The sequence below is a fragment of the Hippoglossus hippoglossus genome, chromosome 10, assembly GCF_009819705.1.
Source record: "Hippoglossus hippoglossus isolate fHipHip1 chromosome 10, fHipHip1.pri, whole genome shotgun sequence".
Classification (NCBI taxonomy): domain Eukaryota; kingdom Metazoa; phylum Chordata; class Actinopteri; order Pleuronectiformes; family Pleuronectidae; genus Hippoglossus; species Hippoglossus hippoglossus.
Window position 1 is genome coordinate 26944944 of NC_047160.1, and position 18756 is coordinate 26963699.

The 18756-nt window shown below is 43.7% G+C and overlaps 3 protein-coding genes and 1 pseudogene across 5 annotated transcripts; 2 read left to right on the top strand and 2 right to left on the bottom strand.

Moving 5' to 3' along the window:
- LOC117769099 overlaps window positions 1-627 on the bottom strand; it is a 1822-nt pseudogene extending 1195 nt beyond the window's left edge.
- A 1041-nt stretch (window positions 628-1668) lies between these two features.
- si:rp71-1d10.5 (transmembrane protein 216) lies at window positions 1669-4870 on the bottom strand. 2 transcript variants are annotated; one of them, XM_034597861.1, is made up of 6 exons: window positions 4824-4870; window positions 3526-3539; window positions 3068-3161; window positions 2865-2957; window positions 1955-2156; window positions 1669-1837 (listed from the first exon to the last, which is right to left on the bottom strand). In XM_034597861.1, exons 1-6 carry the CDS (start codon window positions 4831-4833, stop codon window positions 1822-1824), a joined length of 429 nt encoding a protein of 142 aa, XP_034453752.1. In that variant the 5' UTR covers window positions 4834-4870; the 3' UTR covers window positions 1669-1821. The 2 variants fall into 2 exon arrangements, with proteins under 2 accessions (XP_034453752.1, XP_034453751.1); XM_034597860.1 differs by having other exon boundaries at window positions 3526-3593; window positions 4824-4848.
- Window positions 4871-5388: 518 nt separating this feature from the next.
- On the top strand, window positions 5389-9131 carry tmed9 (transmembrane p24 trafficking protein 9). 2 transcript variants are annotated; one of them, XM_034597859.1, is made up of 6 exons: window positions 5389-5577; window positions 6143-6243; window positions 6319-6444; window positions 6591-6737; window positions 7236-7407; window positions 7440-9131. In XM_034597859.1, the coding sequence occupies exons 1-5, from the start codon at window positions 5400-5402 to the stop codon at window positions 7383-7385; spliced, it is 702 nt and encodes a 233-aa protein (XP_034453750.1). In that variant the 5' UTR covers window positions 5389-5399; the 3' UTR covers window positions 7386-7407; window positions 7440-9131. The 2 variants fall into 2 exon arrangements, with proteins under 2 accessions (XP_034453750.1, XP_034453749.1); XM_034597858.1 differs by having other exon boundaries at window positions 7236-7381; window positions 7909-9131.
- Window positions 9132-10535: 1404 nt separating this feature from the next.
- Window positions 10536-17443, top strand: b4galt7 (xylosylprotein beta 1,4-galactosyltransferase, polypeptide 7 (galactosyltransferase I)). The gene is made up of 6 exons (XM_034597856.1): window positions 10536-11050; window positions 13596-13943; window positions 14143-14368; window positions 14637-14720; window positions 15369-15473; window positions 16310-17443. The coding sequence occupies exons 1-6, from the start codon at window positions 10998-11000 to the stop codon at window positions 16463-16465; spliced, it is 972 nt and encodes a 323-aa protein (XP_034453747.1). The 5' UTR covers window positions 10536-10997; the 3' UTR covers window positions 16466-17443.
- The last annotated feature ends 1313 nt before the right edge of the window (window positions 17444-18756 follow it).

Here is an 18756-nt window from a genome sequence, read left to right on the forward strand (position 1 = left end):
TTCAGGTTCCTGTGCAGGTTCCTGTTCAGGTTCCTGTTCAGGTTCCTGTGCAGGTTCAGGTTCCTGTTCAGGTTATTGTTCAGGTTCAGGTTCCTGTTCAGGTTCTTGTTCAGGTTCCTGTTCAGGTTCTTGTTCAGGTTCCTGTTCAGGTTCCTGTTCAGGTTCGTGTTCAGGTTCCTGTGCAGGTTCGTGTTCAGGTTCAGGTTCCTGTTCAGGTTCTTGTTCAGGTTCAGGTTCTTGTTCAGGTTCCTGTTCAGGTTCGTGTTCAGGTTCTTGTTCAGGTTCCTGTTCAGGTTCTTGTTCAGGTTCCTGTTCAGGTTCTTGTGCAGGTTCCTGTTCAGGTTCTTGTTCAGGTTCCTGTTCAGGTTCTTGTTCAGGTTCCTGTTCAGGTTCTTGTTCAGGTTCCTGTTCAGGTTCCTGTTCAGGTTCTTGTTCAGGTTCCTGTTCAGGTTCCTGTTCAGGTTCAGGTTCCTGTTCAGGTTCCTGTTCAGGTTCCTATGCAGGTTCAGGTTCCTGTTCAGGTTCTTGTTCAGGTTCCTGTTCAGGTTCTTGTTCAGGTTCCTGTTCAGGTCCCTGTTCAGGTCCCTGTTCAGGCTGTGGACTCACTCTGCAGATGAAGCTGCAGTTATGAATGGAGGTCGGTGTTCAACAAAGTGGCACAATTTAATTTGTGTGTGTGGAGCTGTGTGGCAGCGATAGACTCTGTAATGAAACCTCTCAGCTTTAGCTGCTGTCTACTTGATATTCACCCAGAGAACGGAGCAGGGCAGCCATCGTGGAAACATGCAAATACACTGATCTCTTTAATACAAGCTTCACCCAATTGGACGGCGACTTTGACAAGCAGAACAAATGCCCTGCGAGCATCAACATGTGCAGGTCAGGAGGAGCTGATGGCCGAGGCAGACTCCACTTCCTTTATCCTCTTTTCAACGCCGCCAGTCACATTCTGCCTGTTCGCTTACTGTTAAATTAGTCGTCTCAGATTAGAGGCGGCTTAAGGAAGAAAAGTTTTCCCTGAGAAACTTGATGTATATTGAACATATGCAAAAACTTTCTCCCCTCAAAAAAGTGAGGGGAGAAAGTTTCTGGGGATTTTAAACTTTCTGTGCTCGTTTCACAGCAGAAATTAGAACCAGTTTCTTTTCTGAAATAAAAAGAATGTTTCAACTGTAGATGAATAAATCAAGTGACACAAACTTTATAATAAATATTTATATATAAATGTGAAAATAACGAAGAACAGCGACTGTAAATAAAGACGACGACTCATCTTCACTTCCTCCAGAAATGAAGCTAAAATATCTTGGATTATAATAATAATATATATATATAATAAGACCAAAAAATACCTTTTAAGGTGGAAATGAAATTCTGCGTTTGTATGATTCATGTTCCAGGTTGAGTCCTTTTCATTTCATCCTTGTTATAAAACCAACATCCTGGTATTTTTATCTCTTCTCTTCCTGTAAAACAGTTTAAACACTCGTTTGACGCCTCATTCACACGTCACTCATTCTGCGTCCATCAGAAAGGAACTTCCTCCCTGAGAACCTGACCTGTCACATTCATCAGTTCAATCCCAACACGAAGGTGAAGACACAGACGAGCTGCTGGTTTCTGTCGACTCTTCACATAAAAACACAGATTTGTTCATCATACAAATCTAGAATGAACCAGAATTTATTTACACAAAGTCTTTGAAACATTTATAAAACATTTTGTACAAAACAGAAGAAGATGATTAGTGTCAGACAGATTTTGACTTTTATATTTACAGTGGATCTGTCGTCATGTTCTGTTTCAGGTGAACTTTGTTCTTCAGTAAACTTTGGACCTACAGAAACAAAACAGAAGCACAAACAGTGTGAACTTTCCAGATGTAGCAGAAGAATCAAAGACTTGATCTGGACTTTGACCCACAGCAGAGATCTGAGCCTCTGGACGTGTTCACCTGGAGAAGGCGGATAAGGAGAGGAGCCCGAGCAGCAGCTCCAGGGCATAGAAGCAGAGCAGGACGGCGCCGAGGATGAACTCCAGCCGCAGAACGAAGGTCTGCAGCAGCAGGAAGTAAACGGCGAGCGCGCCGCAGGGCAGCAGGATGAAGAGCGACGCACACGAGGCCAGAGAGCGCTCGCACAGGTTCCCCTTCCAACCTGGACCGAGACACAGAGACACTCTGTCACATGACACATTGACCTGAACGCATGACGTCACACTGAGGTGGAACATGTGACCACATCATGGCCGCCAACATGGCCGAAGCAGGACTCGTGTGTTCAGGTGAGTATTAATAACATTTTACATAAACACTCATTCTACAGTGAAAAGGGACGAGTGAGTTCAGACCATCCACAGAAAGTGAATCTGCAAATATTTTAATACAAAAAATATTGTATTCATTTATTTTTCATGCAAAGGTGCAAAATGTTTTCTGGTTCCAGATTCTCAGACGTTGGGATTTTTTTCATCAGTAACTGAAAATGTTCTGGATTCAAGGAAAACGACGTCACCATGAAACATGAGAAACTACATTTTTATATTTTAAAGACAAAGAGATTCATCAAATAACCGATTGAGTCAAATTAATCAATAATGAAAATAATCTTTAGTAAAAACGCTGCAGCTGTTTGATGAAAAACCCATTTATCAGCCCTGAACTTTTAGAAGTGTCCACCAGGCGGCACCAAAGCAGCTGAAGAACCAAACAGGAACTTTTCAAATCAAACAGATTTACAAAGATCAACAATAAAAATATTAATCACCACGAAACAGAGTTTAGGTAATTACCAGACAGAAGTGTGTGTGTGTGTGTGTAGGTGTGTGTGTGTGTAGGTGTGTGTGTGTGTGTGTGTCTCACGCACCATAGAAGATCCTGAGTGTCTCCAGTCCGAGGAAGATGAGCAGCAGAACCACGTCCAGAACCAGGTTGTCTGACGGGTACGGGAGAGAAACACCTGCACAGAGCCAGACTCGTTATCTGATTTAATGTGTAATATCCCAGTTTGACCAGCAGATGCCTCCACATACATGACTCCACACAGAGCTGATGGTGACAGGTACAAACCTTTATAGATGAACATGAGAATCTCTGCCAGGTAGAAGGCTGCAAAGTACCAGGAGTTGAGGTAGAGGAGGATCTGCAGAGGAGTGGACGACAGCTGAGGACGAAGGAGTCAAGGAGCAAAGACACAGAGAGAGAGAGAAATGACCCAAAGGTATTTCAGCGGCCGCCAGAATAAGAGCTGTTTGAACCTTTTCTCATGTTGTTGTCGTTTTCTTAAATTATAGTTGAACTGCAGAGTTTGTCACTGTACGCTCTGAACTTATCTTCTGTTATAAATAAAGTTAAGTTTAAAAAACAGCGAGTGCAAACAGCTTCACTTCCTCTTAAGATGTTATAAGAGGTCGAGGGGTAGTGGTTAGGAATAGTGTTTAGGGATGGTGGTTAGGGTTAGTGGTTAGGAAGGGAGAGATGTTTTTTGGCCGCAGCCCGGCTGAGCAGCAGTTTCCTGTGAAGGATACGATTGGTTGACTTCCTGCAGAGAAACGAGACAAAGAGCAGATTGATTCATCGTCAGCATCTTTAAAATCTGACGTAACACAACGTGGCAGAAGACAGGAAGCAGGGAAACAGGGAAATAAGACAGAACTCTGACTTCCTTGAAGATGGAGACGAAAACAATGGTTTGACAAGATGAACCATAGATTCAATATGTTTGTCCAATAGTCTGATTATGATTCTCCTTCTAGCAAACACAGCTGAGGTTTGGTGAACTGTTCACTTCCTGTGCAGCTTGAACTGATTCATCTGCTGCTGAGAATAAAACATTCAGCTTAACACAGAAAAACCTTCATTGCTTCACCTGGAAGGTTTCCCCTTCAAAATATAAACTTTAAACTAGGACAGAACATGTATCTTCAACCAAAACCACAACAGGTAGTAAAACTCACCGTGAGCTTCACTGTGCCAGTTGTTGTCAAAGCTTTGTTTAACAGGTGATGTTATAATGGTTTGTCCTCCAGTGTTTAAACCTGCTGACTCCTCGTCCTGAGCTCATTTACACGAGGATTAGAAATCCTCAGAGCTGGATACTAAATGAAGTCAATCTAGGTTTTACTGTGAACATTCTTTAAGGTTTATTATTGAAGTTCCACTTTGAAGATTGTGTGTGTGAAACAGTATTTGTCTGTTTTTACTTCTTGACCAAGTATCTCTGGTAAAAAGAGATTTAAATCTCAATGGATAAGTAACAGAAGTAGAAACACTAGTAACACTTGTAGTAACTGAGACACTGAAGATTTCAAATCCTCCTGTAAACGAGCTCAGGACGAGGAGTCACAGATTTTAAAGATTTTTACCAACAAACCCTGGAAGACAAACAATTATAACATCACCTGTTAAATGTCATTTTACAGGTTACTGGCGTGGTAAAGGTGCAACACGAATAACAGGCGTAGTAGTTTAGAGGTACTAGTACTAGTAGTATTAGCAGTAGTAGTAGTAGTAGTAGTAGTAGTAGTAGTAACAGCCGCAGAGCAGTGGCAGTTGTTATAATGTCGCAGAGATTTTAATAAGCTTTGATAATTAACTACATTAACTTAGATTGAACAGAATATGAACATTTATCGATGTGAACTGTTTAATGAACAGTGACGTGAGCGGGAGGTGGGTTTTATATATTATATATAGATATTATATATATTATATAAATCTTCACAATCTTCAACGTTAAACCGCTGACGAACACGTTAAAACAACAGTAACGTTGCGTAGCGACACGTTTGTTTATTAACGGAAGAACAGAAAGAGCGTTTCTTACCAGGCGCCATGTTGGATTGCCATGGAAACAGCAGCTTGCCGGAAGTGCTTCTTCTTCTCTGCCGGGTGAACCCGCGGTGAAGTTAACTTGCTGCCCCCTAGCGTTTGTTTATGATAAAGAGGTGAATCATTTTAAAACATCTGAAAAATCAGTTAGGTTGCGTTTATGTTTATATAAATAAGCAAAGATATTTAACACATTTGTTTTAGAAAAAACATTTTCTCAATCTTTCTGTCATGGATCAAAAATATAATACAGTAAAATCCTTGCTCAAAAAATAATAATAAACACATTCGCATAATTAATTAGAGAACAGACAATGCCCAAATTCAAGTTGAATAGATTTACTGGAAATGCTCTGCAGGATAAAGCTTGTGAATAATTCATTTGTATTTATGTTATTTATGTTATTATCGCTCTTCACTTATTTTTTAACATTTTGACATTTTATTCACAAAAAAACAAAAAAACATGCAAACCATAGTTGAAGCTAAACTACATTACCCAGCATGCTCGTGCGGCGCGCTGATTGGCCGTCCTCGGCCCAGGGTTTACGTGGCATTGCGGGAAGCACGCATGCGCAGTGGGTCTGTGCCCGGTGTGAACATGGCGTCTGTCAGGATGAAGCCGTGCGTGTTGTCGGTTTTACTCCTCCACGTTTTCTCCGGCGTCGTGTCCTCGCTGTATTTCCACATCGGGGAGACGGAGAAGAAATGTTTCATCGAGGAGATTCCGGACGAGACGATGATCATCGGTGAGTCACCGCCGATGCTAACCGCTAATGCTAGCTCTCCAACTTTAGCTAATCGGCTAACTGCAGCTAAAGTCCGCTCGCGTGCTCAAACAGGTTTAAAACGTGTTTCACAGTTTCAACAAAGGACGAAGAGTCTCCGGAGGAAAGAGTTTAAACTCCCGAGCTCCGTCTCAGAGTCTAGATGAAGAAGAAGCAGCTGAACTTTAACAAACTTCCTGTTTGTCACTAACAAACCTGACTATTCACACCATTTCCTCTTCTCTGCTAAAGACAACCTGACCAAAGTAACTATGAGAAGAGTAATCCACTACTTGTACCTGGAATGACTACTTCCATGTGTCTGCCATCTTAGCAGCTGCCACCTGATGTCATTCATCAGTTGATTGACAGATGGTTATTCAGATTGTCATTCATCAAACTGAAATGATGTAAACGTGCTGGGATCGTTTGGGTCACTGGTCTTTAAAAACCATGAAGGATCATGAGTTAATTCACTGAGACGACTGGGAACCATTTTGATTTCAGATGAGTTGTGTAAGTAGAGGAAGTGTTTGTGTCTCTGCAGGAAACTACCGCACCCAGCTGTACGACAAGCAGCGGGAGGAGTACCTGCCGGCCACTCAGGGTCTGGGCATGTTCGTGGAAGTCAAGGATCCTGACGACAAGGTGAGGAGAGAACTCAACGTTCACGTCCAGCAGCTGTTGGTTTGTGCAGGAGTCTCACTGTCCTGTTTCCTGCAGGTGATTCTGTCCCGTCAGTACGGCTCCGAGGGGAGATTCACCTTCACGTCGCACACGCCAGGAGAACATCAGATCTGTCTGCACTCCAACTCCTCCAAGTTCTCCCTGTTCGCTGGAGGCCTGTTGGTGAGAAGCTGTTTCATGTGATCTGTTAGTTCTGGGATTAAAGAACTTTGTCCTGTCGTCATCACCTACGTGGGCGGAGTCTACCTGTACTTGTAGACGCGTCTGACGTGGGCGTGTTGTGTTAAACCTTCTGTGTTGTGTTGCAGAGGGTTCACCTGGACATCCAGGTGGGCGAGCACGCCAACAACTACGCTGAGATCGCTGCCAAAGACAAACTGACGGAGCTGCAGCTGAGAGTGCGGCAGCTGGTGGAGCAGGTGGACCAGATCCAGAAGGAGCAGAACTATCAGAGGGTCAGTCTGTGTTTCACTGACTGTTAGAGGAGTCCAACTAATGTAGCTCAGGCCCCGCCCACACGGACACATTTTAACATGACCTTCGTCCAAACCTGAAAACACACGTCACATGACCGTTCACCTCCACTGGTCATGTGATGTAGCAGGAAGTAGAATGTCTCTGCAGTAGGAGCAACAGTGAAGGTGAAGAGTCAGAGGAGTCAGAGCGACGAGGTGGAACTGTAACTGACAGGAAGTGTTAGCTTTGTGTTCACCGCTGGTAGTCGAGTCATGTGACTGATAAGAACCAATCAGGAAGAGAACGTGGGCGTCTCACTTTCTGTTCGTCCAGACATAAACACGCCCCCGGAGTTTTCAAATGTATTCAAATGCTTTACTGTTAGTTTTCACGTAGCTGGAACAAAGTCACTCTGAGCTTTGCTGTGGTAACTTCACTGCTCGTATGATCTGAGTGTGTCGCTGAGCGCCCCCTGCTGTCTGTGTGTCCCCTCTCAGTACCGGGAGGAGCGTTTCCGTCTCACCAGCGAGAGCACCAACCAGCGAGTCCTGTGGTGGTCCATCGTCCAGACCCTCATCCTGGTCGCCATCGGCATCTGGCAGATGAGACACCTCAAGAGCTTCTTCGAGGCCAAGAAGCTGGTGTAACCCCTCTTTGTGTGTCTGTGTGAGAGTGTGTGTGTCAGAGAGTGTGTGTGTGTCTGTGTGAGAGTGAGTGTGTCTGTGAGTGTGTGTGTGGTCTCTACTGATGAATTACTGAGCGGCGGCGGCGGCTGCTGTCGGGAGGAAAAACTGCTGAGGAGATGTGACACATGAGAATCCAGCAGCACAATTTGGCTTGAAAACAACATTTTCATCATCATCATTATTATTGTTGTTGTTAATGTTCTTGTTTCCTCACACACTGTTTGTAACGAGCCCTTCACGTTTGCAGCAGACGATCAGGTGTCAGATACGTTTGATTTCTTTAATTTAAGTTCAGCAGTAGGACAAATTAGTCTGCGTCAGTCGGGAAGTTAAAACCGTGTGTTTCACAGTTCTGCAATTTTCTTTTATTATTATTGTAAATTGTCCCTTTTTCTTTGGTGTTACTTACTCAAAGTACTTGACGTGTTACTGGCCACTAGAGTTTATATGAACTTTCACTTTGAAACTGTTGATTGACTCCTTGGTCCCTGAGTGACGGCTGGAACTAGAATCTGGATTCATCTGTAAAAGAGTTGGACAGGTTTTTGTTTTTGTATCTTCACCGGATCAGATGATTTCATAAACTAAATAAAATGAGGTGAAATGTTGAAGCTCACGATTTTGTTGATTAAGATGAATATGATAGAAAGTCTTGTTTAACTCTGCATACAAAGAGATTAGAAGCGGTGTGAAATATACTTGATGTTAATGATTTATTCACAGTTTATATTAGCAGGATTAAAACGTGATCATCAGGCAGCAGATCAGGGATGAATCGTAACTGTTTAATTTAAAAAAATATATTGATTTAAAATATCAGATTTTGCAGTTTAAACTAAAAACAGATCGACTCATTAAAAGTATTGTTTGAAGCACAAATGCTGAATATTTGATGGTTAAATCTCCTCAAATTGATGGATTTGATTGTTTTCTCCGTTACACACTTAAATAACAAACCCTGACGTAACATTCTGCTGTCGGACATCGTGATCGGTGTTCGTTAACCTGACGTGAAGTTTTTTTGATAAATCTGACAAAGATTTGCTCAGATTATCAGACACATCCTCTTAATAAATGTCCTCAGACCGTTTTCGCTCCAGTGCTAACATCAGACTTCGTTCAGCGGCTCAGGTTGATTCACAGTTTGATGTTTGAGGATCTGGGACATCTTTTACAGTGTGAGACGCTGGTTAAATCCCGTGATCATGATGCAGTAAACTCTGGATCAGGTGAAGATGCTCCCGGTTCAGCAGGCGGAGGTGTTTTTAGTGTTTTATTCTTTCAGCCTGACTCAGTGATATTCTACCAAAACCTTTTTTCTGTTTGTTACTTTGTTCAACTGAGTGAATCTACATTTTGTACAGTGTCCAGAGTGAATGTACCTTTCTGTTCATCTGAGTCTGGTGTTTAAATTATTATCTGAATAATTGGGCTCGTTAAGACGTCCGTTCTTCCTGTCAGAGGAACATTGTCTCCATATTTTTATCAGATGGTTTATTTGTTGACTTATTGTCGACCAACAAGGTTTAGAAATTCCACACGCTGTTTCTCCTGTATTAAGTCAGCTCAGTTTCCATATTAATTTTAATGATATATATATATCTCGTATCTGAGTCCGTCACCAGCTCAGACGACCTTTTCTCACTTCAGCTGCAGAAAGACAGAAATATAAATCATGAAATTAAACCACTTCAAGTTCTCAGACTCTTCACTGAGCAGAATCCTCAAAGTCCTGAGGCTCCGAACGCTTGACGACAAGTTTGTTCAGTGAAACTTTCTGAGGAACAAGTGAAAACGTTTCTCTTCCTCCTCAGTTTTCTCTTCATGTTGTTTTGTTCTCTGGTGTTTTGTGTTAAACAGGTGAATGTTGCTGGAACGATTTTTTAGATTTTGAATCAGCGGTGAAAAGGGGCATGAATTAATTTTATTTTCAGAGATTCTGTCCGTGTGAAATCAGTCGGAAAAGTTGCACTCGAAATAAAGTTTGTCAAATTTGGTTTAATTGATGCTGTTTCTTTTGATTCTTTTAAAAAGCATGAAAAAATGAAGTCAGATTTCAGGCTCTAATTACTTTGTGATTAAATAAAACATTTGTAATAAATAAGTTTGTGTGAAAAACTGATGGAAAATGTATTTGGTTTCCTTGAGTGAAGTTAAAACTTCTGATAATTTTCATTTAGTTTAATGAAGACATTTTCAGATTCTCCTGTAACAGCACAACATTTTTATTATATTCATAATTTATTAATGTGATGTCAATGTAAAAAAATATTTGTATGTTTTAGCTGTTTCAATTTCAGTGTCAAAATTCCATGAAAGATATTGAGGTTATTATTATTACAATAATCAAATACCCACTGCAATGATTTCATTTGTATTTGAATAAAAATACTATTTGCAGAATTTGACATTCCCCTGAATTATGACATTTATCTGTAGATCACTTTTCTGTATTTTGCAAAAGAATACAGACAAAAATATCAAATTCCCACAAACATGAGTATTTTGAAGAGTATTTAAAGGAGGGATTTAAAAGCAGTGGGAGATGATTCAGACCTAATCTCAGCAGATTAAGATTCAATTATCAAAACGTTTTTCAGTTATCAGATAATTTACTGATCAGTCATATGAATATTTTATAAACTGTTTTGTTTTTCAGCCATTTACACTAAATCGTGTTTCATATGTTATGTGTGTAAAAGTGTAAATTGTAAAGTGACTAAACTGAAAATAGTTTTTTAACTTAAAAAATAATTCAATTATAACACATAATAAATTAAATAAATGACACACAAATTAAATCAGTTTTTTCACATTAAGTTATCAAGTATGTTAAGCTGGCAAATATATTTCACTGTATTTGTGTAAATGCAGTAAAAGTTAAATACTTCTCTAAAATGTGAAGTAGAAACAGAAAGTGTCTTTGAATATAAATACTAAAGTACAGAAGTTGAGTAAAAGTACATGGCAGATTTTAAAGTACAGTATTTATGTATTATAACATTATAATAGATTTATTAAAGAACACGTCAGCAGTGTTTGTGTTGTACTGTCCCTTTAATTAAAAACATGGCAGGAACTATTAAAACCAATAACCATCGTTCCCCTCCGGACTCATCTCCAGGTGGCACCGTATTACAAATGGCTGATTGTTTTTCTATCGTTTGAAATAATCGTTAAATGTTTCCGTGTCGTGTTTCCGCTTCTCTTCCGCTCACGGCCCCTTCTCACGGTCCCTCCTCACCGGGCCCCGGCGGAGAGACGGTGCCGGTAGAATCCAGGTGCGAGCCGGAGATGTTCGGACCCGGAGCGGCGGCGGTGTGACCCGCTACGTGCTACGTGTCCGGTGAGGAAGACCCCGACCCCCCCAACATGGATCCTCACGCACTCCAGCGCTAAACTCCACCAGCTCGGGTTCAGGGCTGCGGGGACGAACCGCGTCGTTAGCCGGGAGAGCACCGGGCCCGGTCCGGACCATGGAGCCCTGACAACCGCTGGAGGAACCGGAGAGGGAGCCCCGAGCCCCGCGGAGCTGCTGTCGGTGTGTCGGTGTCTGAGCCACCGGGAGAAAACATGATGTATTCATCCAGAAGGAAACCGGTGCTGTACTTCAGAGAGGAGAGGAGGTGGGTTCCCTGTCTGTGGTTCTCTGTCTGTGGTTCTCTGTCTGTACTTCAGAGAGGAGAGGAGGTGGGTTCCCTGTCTGTGGTTCTCTGTCTGTGGTTCTCTGTCTGTACTTCAGAGAGGAGAGGAGGTGGGTTCCCTGTCTGTGGTTCTCTGTCTGTGGTTCTCTGTCTGTACTTCAGAGAGGAGAGGAGGTGGGTTCCCTGTCTGTGGTTCTCTGTCTGTGGTTCTCTGTCTGTACTTCAGAGAGGAGAGGAGGTGGGTTCTCTGTCTGTGGTTCTCTGTCTGTGGTTCTCTGTCTGTGGTTCTCTGTCTGTGGTTCCCTGTCTGTGGTTCCCTGTCTGTGGTTCAGAGAGGAGAGGAGGTGGGTTCCCTGTCTGTGGTTCCCTGTCTGTGGTTCTCTGTCTGTGGTTCCCTGTCTGTGGTTCTCTGTCTGTACTTCAGAGAGGAGAGGAGGTGGGTTCCCTGTCTGTGGTTCTCTGTCTGTGGTTCTCTGTCTGTACTTCAGAGAGGAGAGGAGGTGGGTTCCCTGTCTGTGGTTCTCTGTCTGTGGTTCTCTGTCTGTACTTCAGAGAGGAGAGGAGGTGGGTTCTCTGTCTGTGGTTCTCTGTCTGTGGTTCCCTGTCTGTGGTTCTCTGTCTGTACTTCAGAGAGGAGAGGAGGTGGGTTCCCTGTCTGTGGTTCTCTGTCTGTGGTTCTCTGTCTGTACTTCAGAGAGGAGAGGAGGTGGGTTCCCTGTCTGTGGTTCTCTGTCTGTGGTTCTCTGTCTGTACTTCAGAGAGGAGAGGAGGTGGGTTCCCTGTCTGTACTTCAGAGAGGAGAGGAGGTGGGTTCTCTGTCTGTGGTTCTCTGTCTGTGGTTCTCTGTCTGTGGTTCAGAGAGGAGAGGAGGTGGGTTCCCTGTCTGTGGTTCTCTGTCTGTACTTCAGAGAGGAGAGGAGAGGAGGTGGGTTCTCTGTCTGTACTTCAGAGAGGAGAGGAGGTGGGTTCTCTGTCTGTGGTTCTCTGTCTGTACTTCAGAGAGGAGAGGAGGTGGGTTCTCTGTCTGTGGTTCTCTGTCTGTACTTCAGAGAGGAGAGGAGGTGGGTTCTCTGTCTGTGGTTCAGAGAGGAGAGGAGGTGGGTTCTCTGTCTGTGGTTCTCTGTCTGTGGTTCTCTGTCTGTGGTTCTCTGTCTGTACTTCAGAGAGGAGAGGAGGTGGGTTCTCTGTCTGTGGTTCAGAGAGGAGAGGAGGTGGGTTCTCTGTCTGTGGTTCTCTGTCTGGTTCTCTGTCTGTACTTCAGAGAGGAGTTGGGTTCTCTGTCTGTGGTTCTCTGTCTGGTTCTCTGTCTGTACTTCAGAGAGGAGTTGGGTTATCTGTCTGTGGTTCTCTGTCTGGTTCTCTGTCTGTACTTCAGAGAGGAGAGGAGGTGGGTTCTCTGTCTGTGGTTCTCTGTCTGGTTCTCTGTCTGTACTTCGGAGAGGAGGGGGGGTTCCATTTATCCACCAGGTCACAATGTGTCTACTGTAAAGAAGTGACACGTGTGGAGTTTCTCATCGAGAACACAAAAACCTACTGAGGTTCTCTCCCTGTGGTTCTCTGCCTGTGGTTCTCTACCCGAGGTTCTCTGGCTGTGGTTCTCTGCCTGTGGTTCTCTACCCGAGGTTCTCTGACTGTGGTTCTCTGCCTGTGGTCCTCTGACTGTGGTCCTCTGACTGTGGTTCTCTCCCTGAGGTTCTCTACCTGTGGTTCTCTACCTGTGGTTCTCTGACTGTGGTTCTCTGACTGTGGTTCTCTCCCTGTGGTTCTCTACCTGTGGTTCTCTCCCTGTGGTTCTCTCCCTGTGGTTCTCTACCTGTGGTTCTCTACCTGTGGTTCTCTACCTGTGGTTCTCTCCCTGTGGTTCTCTACCTGAGGTTCTCTCCCTGTGGTTCTCTCCCTGTGGTTCTCTACCTGTGGTTCTCTACCTGTGGTTCTCTACCTGTGGTTCTCTCCCTGAGGTTCTCTACATGTGGTTCTCTCCCTGAGGTTCTCTACCTGTGGTTCTCTACATGTGGTTCTCTCCCTGAGGTTCTCTACCTGTGGTTCTCTACCTGTGGTTCTCTACCTGTGGTTCTCTACCTGTGGTTCTCTACCTGTGGTTCTCTCCCTGAGGTTCTCTCCCTGAGGTTCTCTACCTGAGGTTCTCTCCCTGAGGTTCTCTACCTGTGGTTCTCTACCTGTGGTTCTCTCCCTGAGGTTCTCTCCCTGAGGTTCTCTCCCTGTGGTTCTCTACCTGTGGTTCTCTCCCTGAGGTTCTCTACCTGTGGTTCAGAGGTTCTTACAAAGATCCTGAAGTTCCATCTCATCTGTCCGACTCAGTTTTGTGTGAAATGATCAGAAATCCTGTTTAACATGTTTCAAGCTGAATTGACTGAATTGATACAAAGTCCGTTTGTGTGTCTGCAGATGAGTTGATGTTCTCCAGGTCTGTGGTGGATCATGTGTGTTCTGTTCTTCAGGTTCCTGTCGGGCAGATGAGTTGATGTTCTTCAGGTCTGTGGTGGATCATGTGTGTTCTGTTCTTCAGGTTCCTGTCGGGCAGATGCACTGTCTACAAGCTGTTCGGCCTCTGCATGGTGCTGGTGCTGGTGTCTCTGCTGTGGCTGCAGCTCAGCTGTTCAGGGGACATGTCCCCCCCGATGCACGACGACCGACGCCTCACCCACCAGCAGCCGCCGGCGCCGCCCTGCCCCGTGGACAGTCGGGCGTCTGCAGTGGACGACCTCTCCTGGGGTCCTCACAAGCTGGCCCTGATCATCCCCTTCAGAGAGCGCTTCGAGGAGCTGCTGGTGTTCGTTCCCTTCATGCACACGTTCCTCAACAAGAAGAAGATCCGCCACAAGTTCATCATCATCAACCAGGTGGATCACTACAGGTGAGAAGAACCACGACCTCAATCCAGATGAAGGTTTATCTTCACATGAGGAACGCCTGTAAACACTTGTCACATGTTCACGTACACGTGTCACACATGTCACATGTTCACGTGTCACACATGTCACATGTTCACGTACACGTGTCACACATGTCACATGTTCACGTGTGCAGAGGTTAAAGGTCCCAGTGTTTTGAAGGTTCAACCGAGCGTCGCTCATCAACGTGGGCTTCCTGGAGAGCGGGAACGACACGGACTACCTGGCGATGCACGACGTGGACCTGCTGCCCCTGAACGACGCTCTGGACTACGGGTTCCCCGAGGGCGGCCCCTTCCACGTGGCCTCGCCCGAGCTGCACCCGCTGTACCACTACAAGACGTACGTGGGGGGGATCCTGCTGCTCACCAAGAAGCATTACCACATGGTACGGAGCTGCTCCACACTTCCTTTTACTTTGCTACTGCAGGAGCTGTGATGGTCATACGGTTAGAAGGACCTCCATTTATTATAGTGATTCATATATATTTATTTAATATATAAATGGAAACCATGGAAACACCGAGTTCAGGTTTATCGGAATCTGGTGGAGAAGTTGTTCTTGGCTCAGACGTTGTGGTGTAATGATGTAGTTCCTCCCCCAGGTGGCGCTGTGTAGCTGTGTAGCTGTATTAACCCTGTTGTGTGTTTCCCAGTGTAATGGGATGTCAAACCGGTTCTGGGGTTGGGGCCGAGAAGACGACGAGTTCTACAGGAGACTGAAGAAAGCTGAGCTGCAGGTAAAGAACACTGAGACAGAAGTCCTGTGAACTGGTCCCATGAGACAAATGTCCCTGGTTCTTCAGAGACTCGTTGTTATTTCATCATCAGCCTCAACATGAGATTCAACTTTATAGAGATTCACTGGTTACAGCAGCAGTTTGTTATGTACATGATGAACCACACACAGGAAGGTTACACTACATGTGTATATACAGATGTTTATATATATCTACATAGACTGATGTAAATATATACGCAGGTATAGAATCCAGTACATCATGAATATATCATTTCACTATGAGCTACATGTTCACAGAATATTAACATTGATATGTTTTAAAGATGAAATGTATAAGTAATGTGAATAATGATTAATCTTATGTAAATGTAATAATTATAAGTGAGTCAAAGGGAAAGTGTAAAATGAGGTGAAGAAAATGGTGAAATTATTATAATCACCTACGTTTCAAACATTCTGCACAAAGAAGAAAACAAGATGTTTTATATGATTCATTATATTCTGTTAAATCAGAGATATTATAATTTTTTGAGGAGAAATAAATCTTAAATATTTCCAGTTTAAATGAGTTGAGGTTTGAATCCTTGGTTTGTTTGTATGACTCCATCTGATCAGTGTTAGGAAACGTGCTGTGCTTCCTCTCCAGCTGTTCAGACCCAGTGGAATCACGACAGGATATAAAACCTTCCTCCACATCCACGACCCGGCCTGGAGGAAGAGGGACCAGAAGAGGGTCGCTGCTCAGAAGCAGGTACAGACCTTCACCAGCAGGATTCAGCTGCTTGTTCACCATCTCTGAAACCACACAAACGACTTCAGCCTTTTATACAAATCCTCAACTCGGCCTCGGTTCATTAGTATCGACGTCATTTTCAAGTTTGTGTATTTAAACTGCAAAATGTGTAAAACTACGTAGTTCAACAAACCTGTGACATACACAAGTTATTTAATTTAAACTCCGTGTACAGAGGAGAAAACGTTGTTCTCCGCAGATCAGTCACATTTAAATAAAACTCCTTTAAAGACCAAGACGTGTTCTGAGGATGGAGTTCTGCTGCAGGTTCAGTTCTGACCTGGACCCTTTGCAGCGCTGGTTTCCAACACTCCTCCCACTTTGATTCTGTCCTGTCAGTTAAGGCTGAAGTCCCCAAAATATCCTAAACAAATAAACGTGTTGATGAAAATGCAGCTTTGCTCTTCAGTCTTGATGAATATCAGGTTTTTATCAGAAGATCTCAGGATAAAAGCTCAGGACGGATTTAGAAGCTCAGCCAAGTTTCGTAAACAGCAAAACTTTGAAATCAATTCTGAAACACACAGCAGCTGCTGAGCTGAGATGGAGGAGATGTTATCAGGTTCATGTGATGAAGAGTCTTGCAGCTGCACTTTGAACATCCTGAAGTCACCAGTCGTGTTTTATTAAGTCACGTAAACATAATTACAATTGTCTTGTAAAGATGAAATAATCTTAATCCCTAAATCATCCACAGCAAAAAGTATCTGATTTACAGTGAGAACAAGAATAAAAACTTTGTCAACACTTGAACAAGCTCATTTAAATCCAGATGTGTCCCCCCCTCCCTGTAGGAGCAGTTTAAGGTGGACCCGGAGGGGGGGCTGACCAACCTGCGTTACCAGGTGGAGTCCAGACAGGAGCTGACCATCAGCGGGGCGCCGTGCACCGTCATCAGCACCAAGCTGGAGTGTGACCAGGACACGACGCCGTGGTGCCTGCTGCTGTAGACGAGCACGTGGGTCAGTTGTGACGCGGGTTCGAGCCCCGACTGGAATCTCTTCCTGGTTTTAACTGGGATCCTGTTTTCCTGATGATCTGCAGCTGGATTATCTTCAGTGACACCAACAGACTAATTGAACTTTGATTCATTTCCACATTGAACTGAAACAAGCAGTTGAAGTTTAATAATCTGAGGATTAAACCAACGAGAGTCTAACTTGTGTTAGAGTCCGTCTGGTTCAGACGTGAAGGATTCAAACGTCCTGATGGCGACTTCCTTTCTGTCAAACTGCTCAGTCCAGTAACGGACCATTAACACTTCTCACCATGACGACATGAACAAACGCACTTCCTGTCTGACCTCAAACCTCAGCGGACGCACACCGACTGTTCCACCGTGCTGATCTGACTCAAACTGGACGAGCGGGAGCGAACCCCCGCTGGTTGTCTCTTCTGGTACCTGCTGGTACGACGTGAACCTGAAGTCTGTTTTCTTACTGTGGGCCTGTGCAAACGAAACGACCTCCAGCGACGCACGTTTCTCCAGATCTCAACCACATCTGGACAAAGTGCATCGAACTGTAACACCACAGGGTTTCTTTTAGCTTTTTAAATCTGAGAATGGTCGAATGTCTGACTACTAACCTCCAGTGTTTGATTTTCCCACTGACACTGTTGAAACTAGTTTTTATTGTTGATGAGGAAAGTGTTTGTATTTCATTTTCACAGTACGTTCTTTTTTTAGACTCAGAGAATTCACCAAAGGAAAAATAGACTTTACTTTACAATCAGGATTTCTGTCTCATAATCAAAACCTGGTATTGAATAGTTTCATTTTCCAATAATTACAAGAAATGATGAGCTATGAATTTATAACTACGTGAAAACTCCTGAGTTTATTCTCCTTGATAAACAGAGAGTTTCTTCAAAGTTAACTGAGCCACACTGTCCCAGTTTTAAACTCATCACTGTTGCCATGGTTACGCCTGTTGTCCACACTACCCTGGACTTTGAGACTTGTAAACGCTGCTGGTCTCGTTTTAGATTGAAAACTCTGGGGTTGTGTTTTAGTCTCTTCCTGATTCACCAGAGTTGTTAACACCAGCCTCCGTCATTTAGATAAATCTCAGTGTTTTCAGTTTAACTCTGTTCTGTCTTCAGTCTGGTTTTTAGTTTAGTTTTTCACTGTCTTCTTCCCTGCTGTTGTCATGTGCTGGTCGGCCTCCAGGGGGCGCCATGGAGTTTTAAAGGCTATGTATTTAGATGTCGTACAGATTTTGTTTTACACAGATGACGGTGCCATTTATTTGTACAGTATTCAGTATTTATATACAAGAACAACAAGAAGCAATTGTGTGGTTGTGTCTTTTTCTTTGTTTTCATATTGATTTTCATGTTGGAAAATTCTTCCTCTGTCAAAAAGTTCAGTTTTCTACTAGTTACAACAAGGAGGAGAACTCTGAGACGTGTGTTCTCACACGTCAGGAACACGTCAGGAACACGTCAGGAACACGTCTGACTTCATGTCTCCTTCCAACACTGTTCTCTCTCTAAATCCTTGATTGTTCCCAAGAAGCAGCTGAAGACGAGTTCACAGCCTGGAATCACCTCCTCTTACACATGTGGTCGTCGCTGAGCTTCTACACGGCTCCTCCACATACATGTCACCTCCTCTTCGCTCCTCATTTGCATGTCGTGTTGTTGCCGGTGTGACTTCTAACACCACGTGTGAGTCAGCAGCAGGAGGAGTGCAGGTAAACACAGGTGAAGGAGTGATGGATCAGAGGTTAGCGGAGCCGTTAGCCTGTGATCCTGCTAATGAGCCTCAGTGGATCTGCTCATCAGAAGAAGAAGAGTTGACCCGACCTCTTCTTCACTCTGTTCTCTCTCTGTGTTAATGATCACGTGCAGCTGCATTTCATTTAAACTGAACGCTTCATCGTTGGGATAAAGGATTTATAAACTGAAAATAATGTGTTTATTCATGTTTAACTCATCATTAGGGCCCGAGCACCTCGGCTGGGAGGCCCTGTGGTATTCATAAGGATTTTTATTTCCCTTTTGGGCTTTTTCAGGCCTAGACGCTCAAATTCATACCAAAGTTTGTTTGTTTATGTAAAATTAATAAAAATGTAATTAATCTTTTCTCAAGAACATAACAATTTAGGAAGATAGAGTGATAGAAGATATAAATAATGGTAATTATGGTTATAATAATCATAATGTTCTGGTCAGATCACAACATTGGCTCAAGCTGAGCAGTACAATACTGCCACCTTGTGGACAAAAGTGGGAACTG

What these genes read in the sequence shown, in the direction of transcription:
- si:rp71-1d10.5 (XM_034597860.1), bottom strand. An exon ending in CTGCAGGAAGTCAACCAATC is followed by an intron (nt 3,162 to 3,525) that starts GTATCCTTCACA and finishes CTTCGTCCTCAG; the next exon opens with CTGTCGTCCACTCCTCTGCA. An exon ending in GACACTCAGGATCTTCTATG is followed by an intron (nt 2,157 to 2,864) that starts GTGCGTGAGACA and finishes GTCTCGGTCCAG; the next exon opens with GTTGGAAGGGGAACCTGTGC.
- tmed9 (XM_034597858.1), top strand. Translation starts at nt 5,400, where the DNA reads ATGCGCAGTGGGTCTGTGCCCGGTGTGAACATGGCGTCTGTCAGGATG. An exon ending in TGTTCGCTGGAGGCCTGTTG is followed by an intron (nt 6,445 to 6,590) that starts GTGAGAAGCTGT and finishes GTTGTGTTGCAG; the next exon opens with AGGGTTCACCTGGACATCCA. An exon ending in AGGAGCAGAACTATCAGAGG is followed by an intron (nt 6,738 to 7,235) that starts GTCAGTCTGTGT and finishes GTCCCCTCTCAG; the next exon opens with TACCGGGAGGAGCGTTTCCG.
- b4galt7 (XM_034597856.1), top strand. Translation starts at nt 10,998, where the DNA reads ATGATGTATTCATCCAGAAGGAAACCGGTGCTGTACTTCAGAGAGGAG. An exon ending in AACCAGGTGGATCACTACAG is followed by an intron (nt 13,944 to 14,142) that starts GTGAGAAGAACC and finishes AGTGTTTTGAAG; the next exon opens with GTTCAACCGAGCGTCGCTCA. An exon ending in GGGTCGCTGCTCAGAAGCAG is followed by an intron (nt 15,474 to 16,309) that starts GTACAGACCTTC and finishes CCCTCCCTGTAG; the next exon opens with GAGCAGTTTAAGGTGGACCC.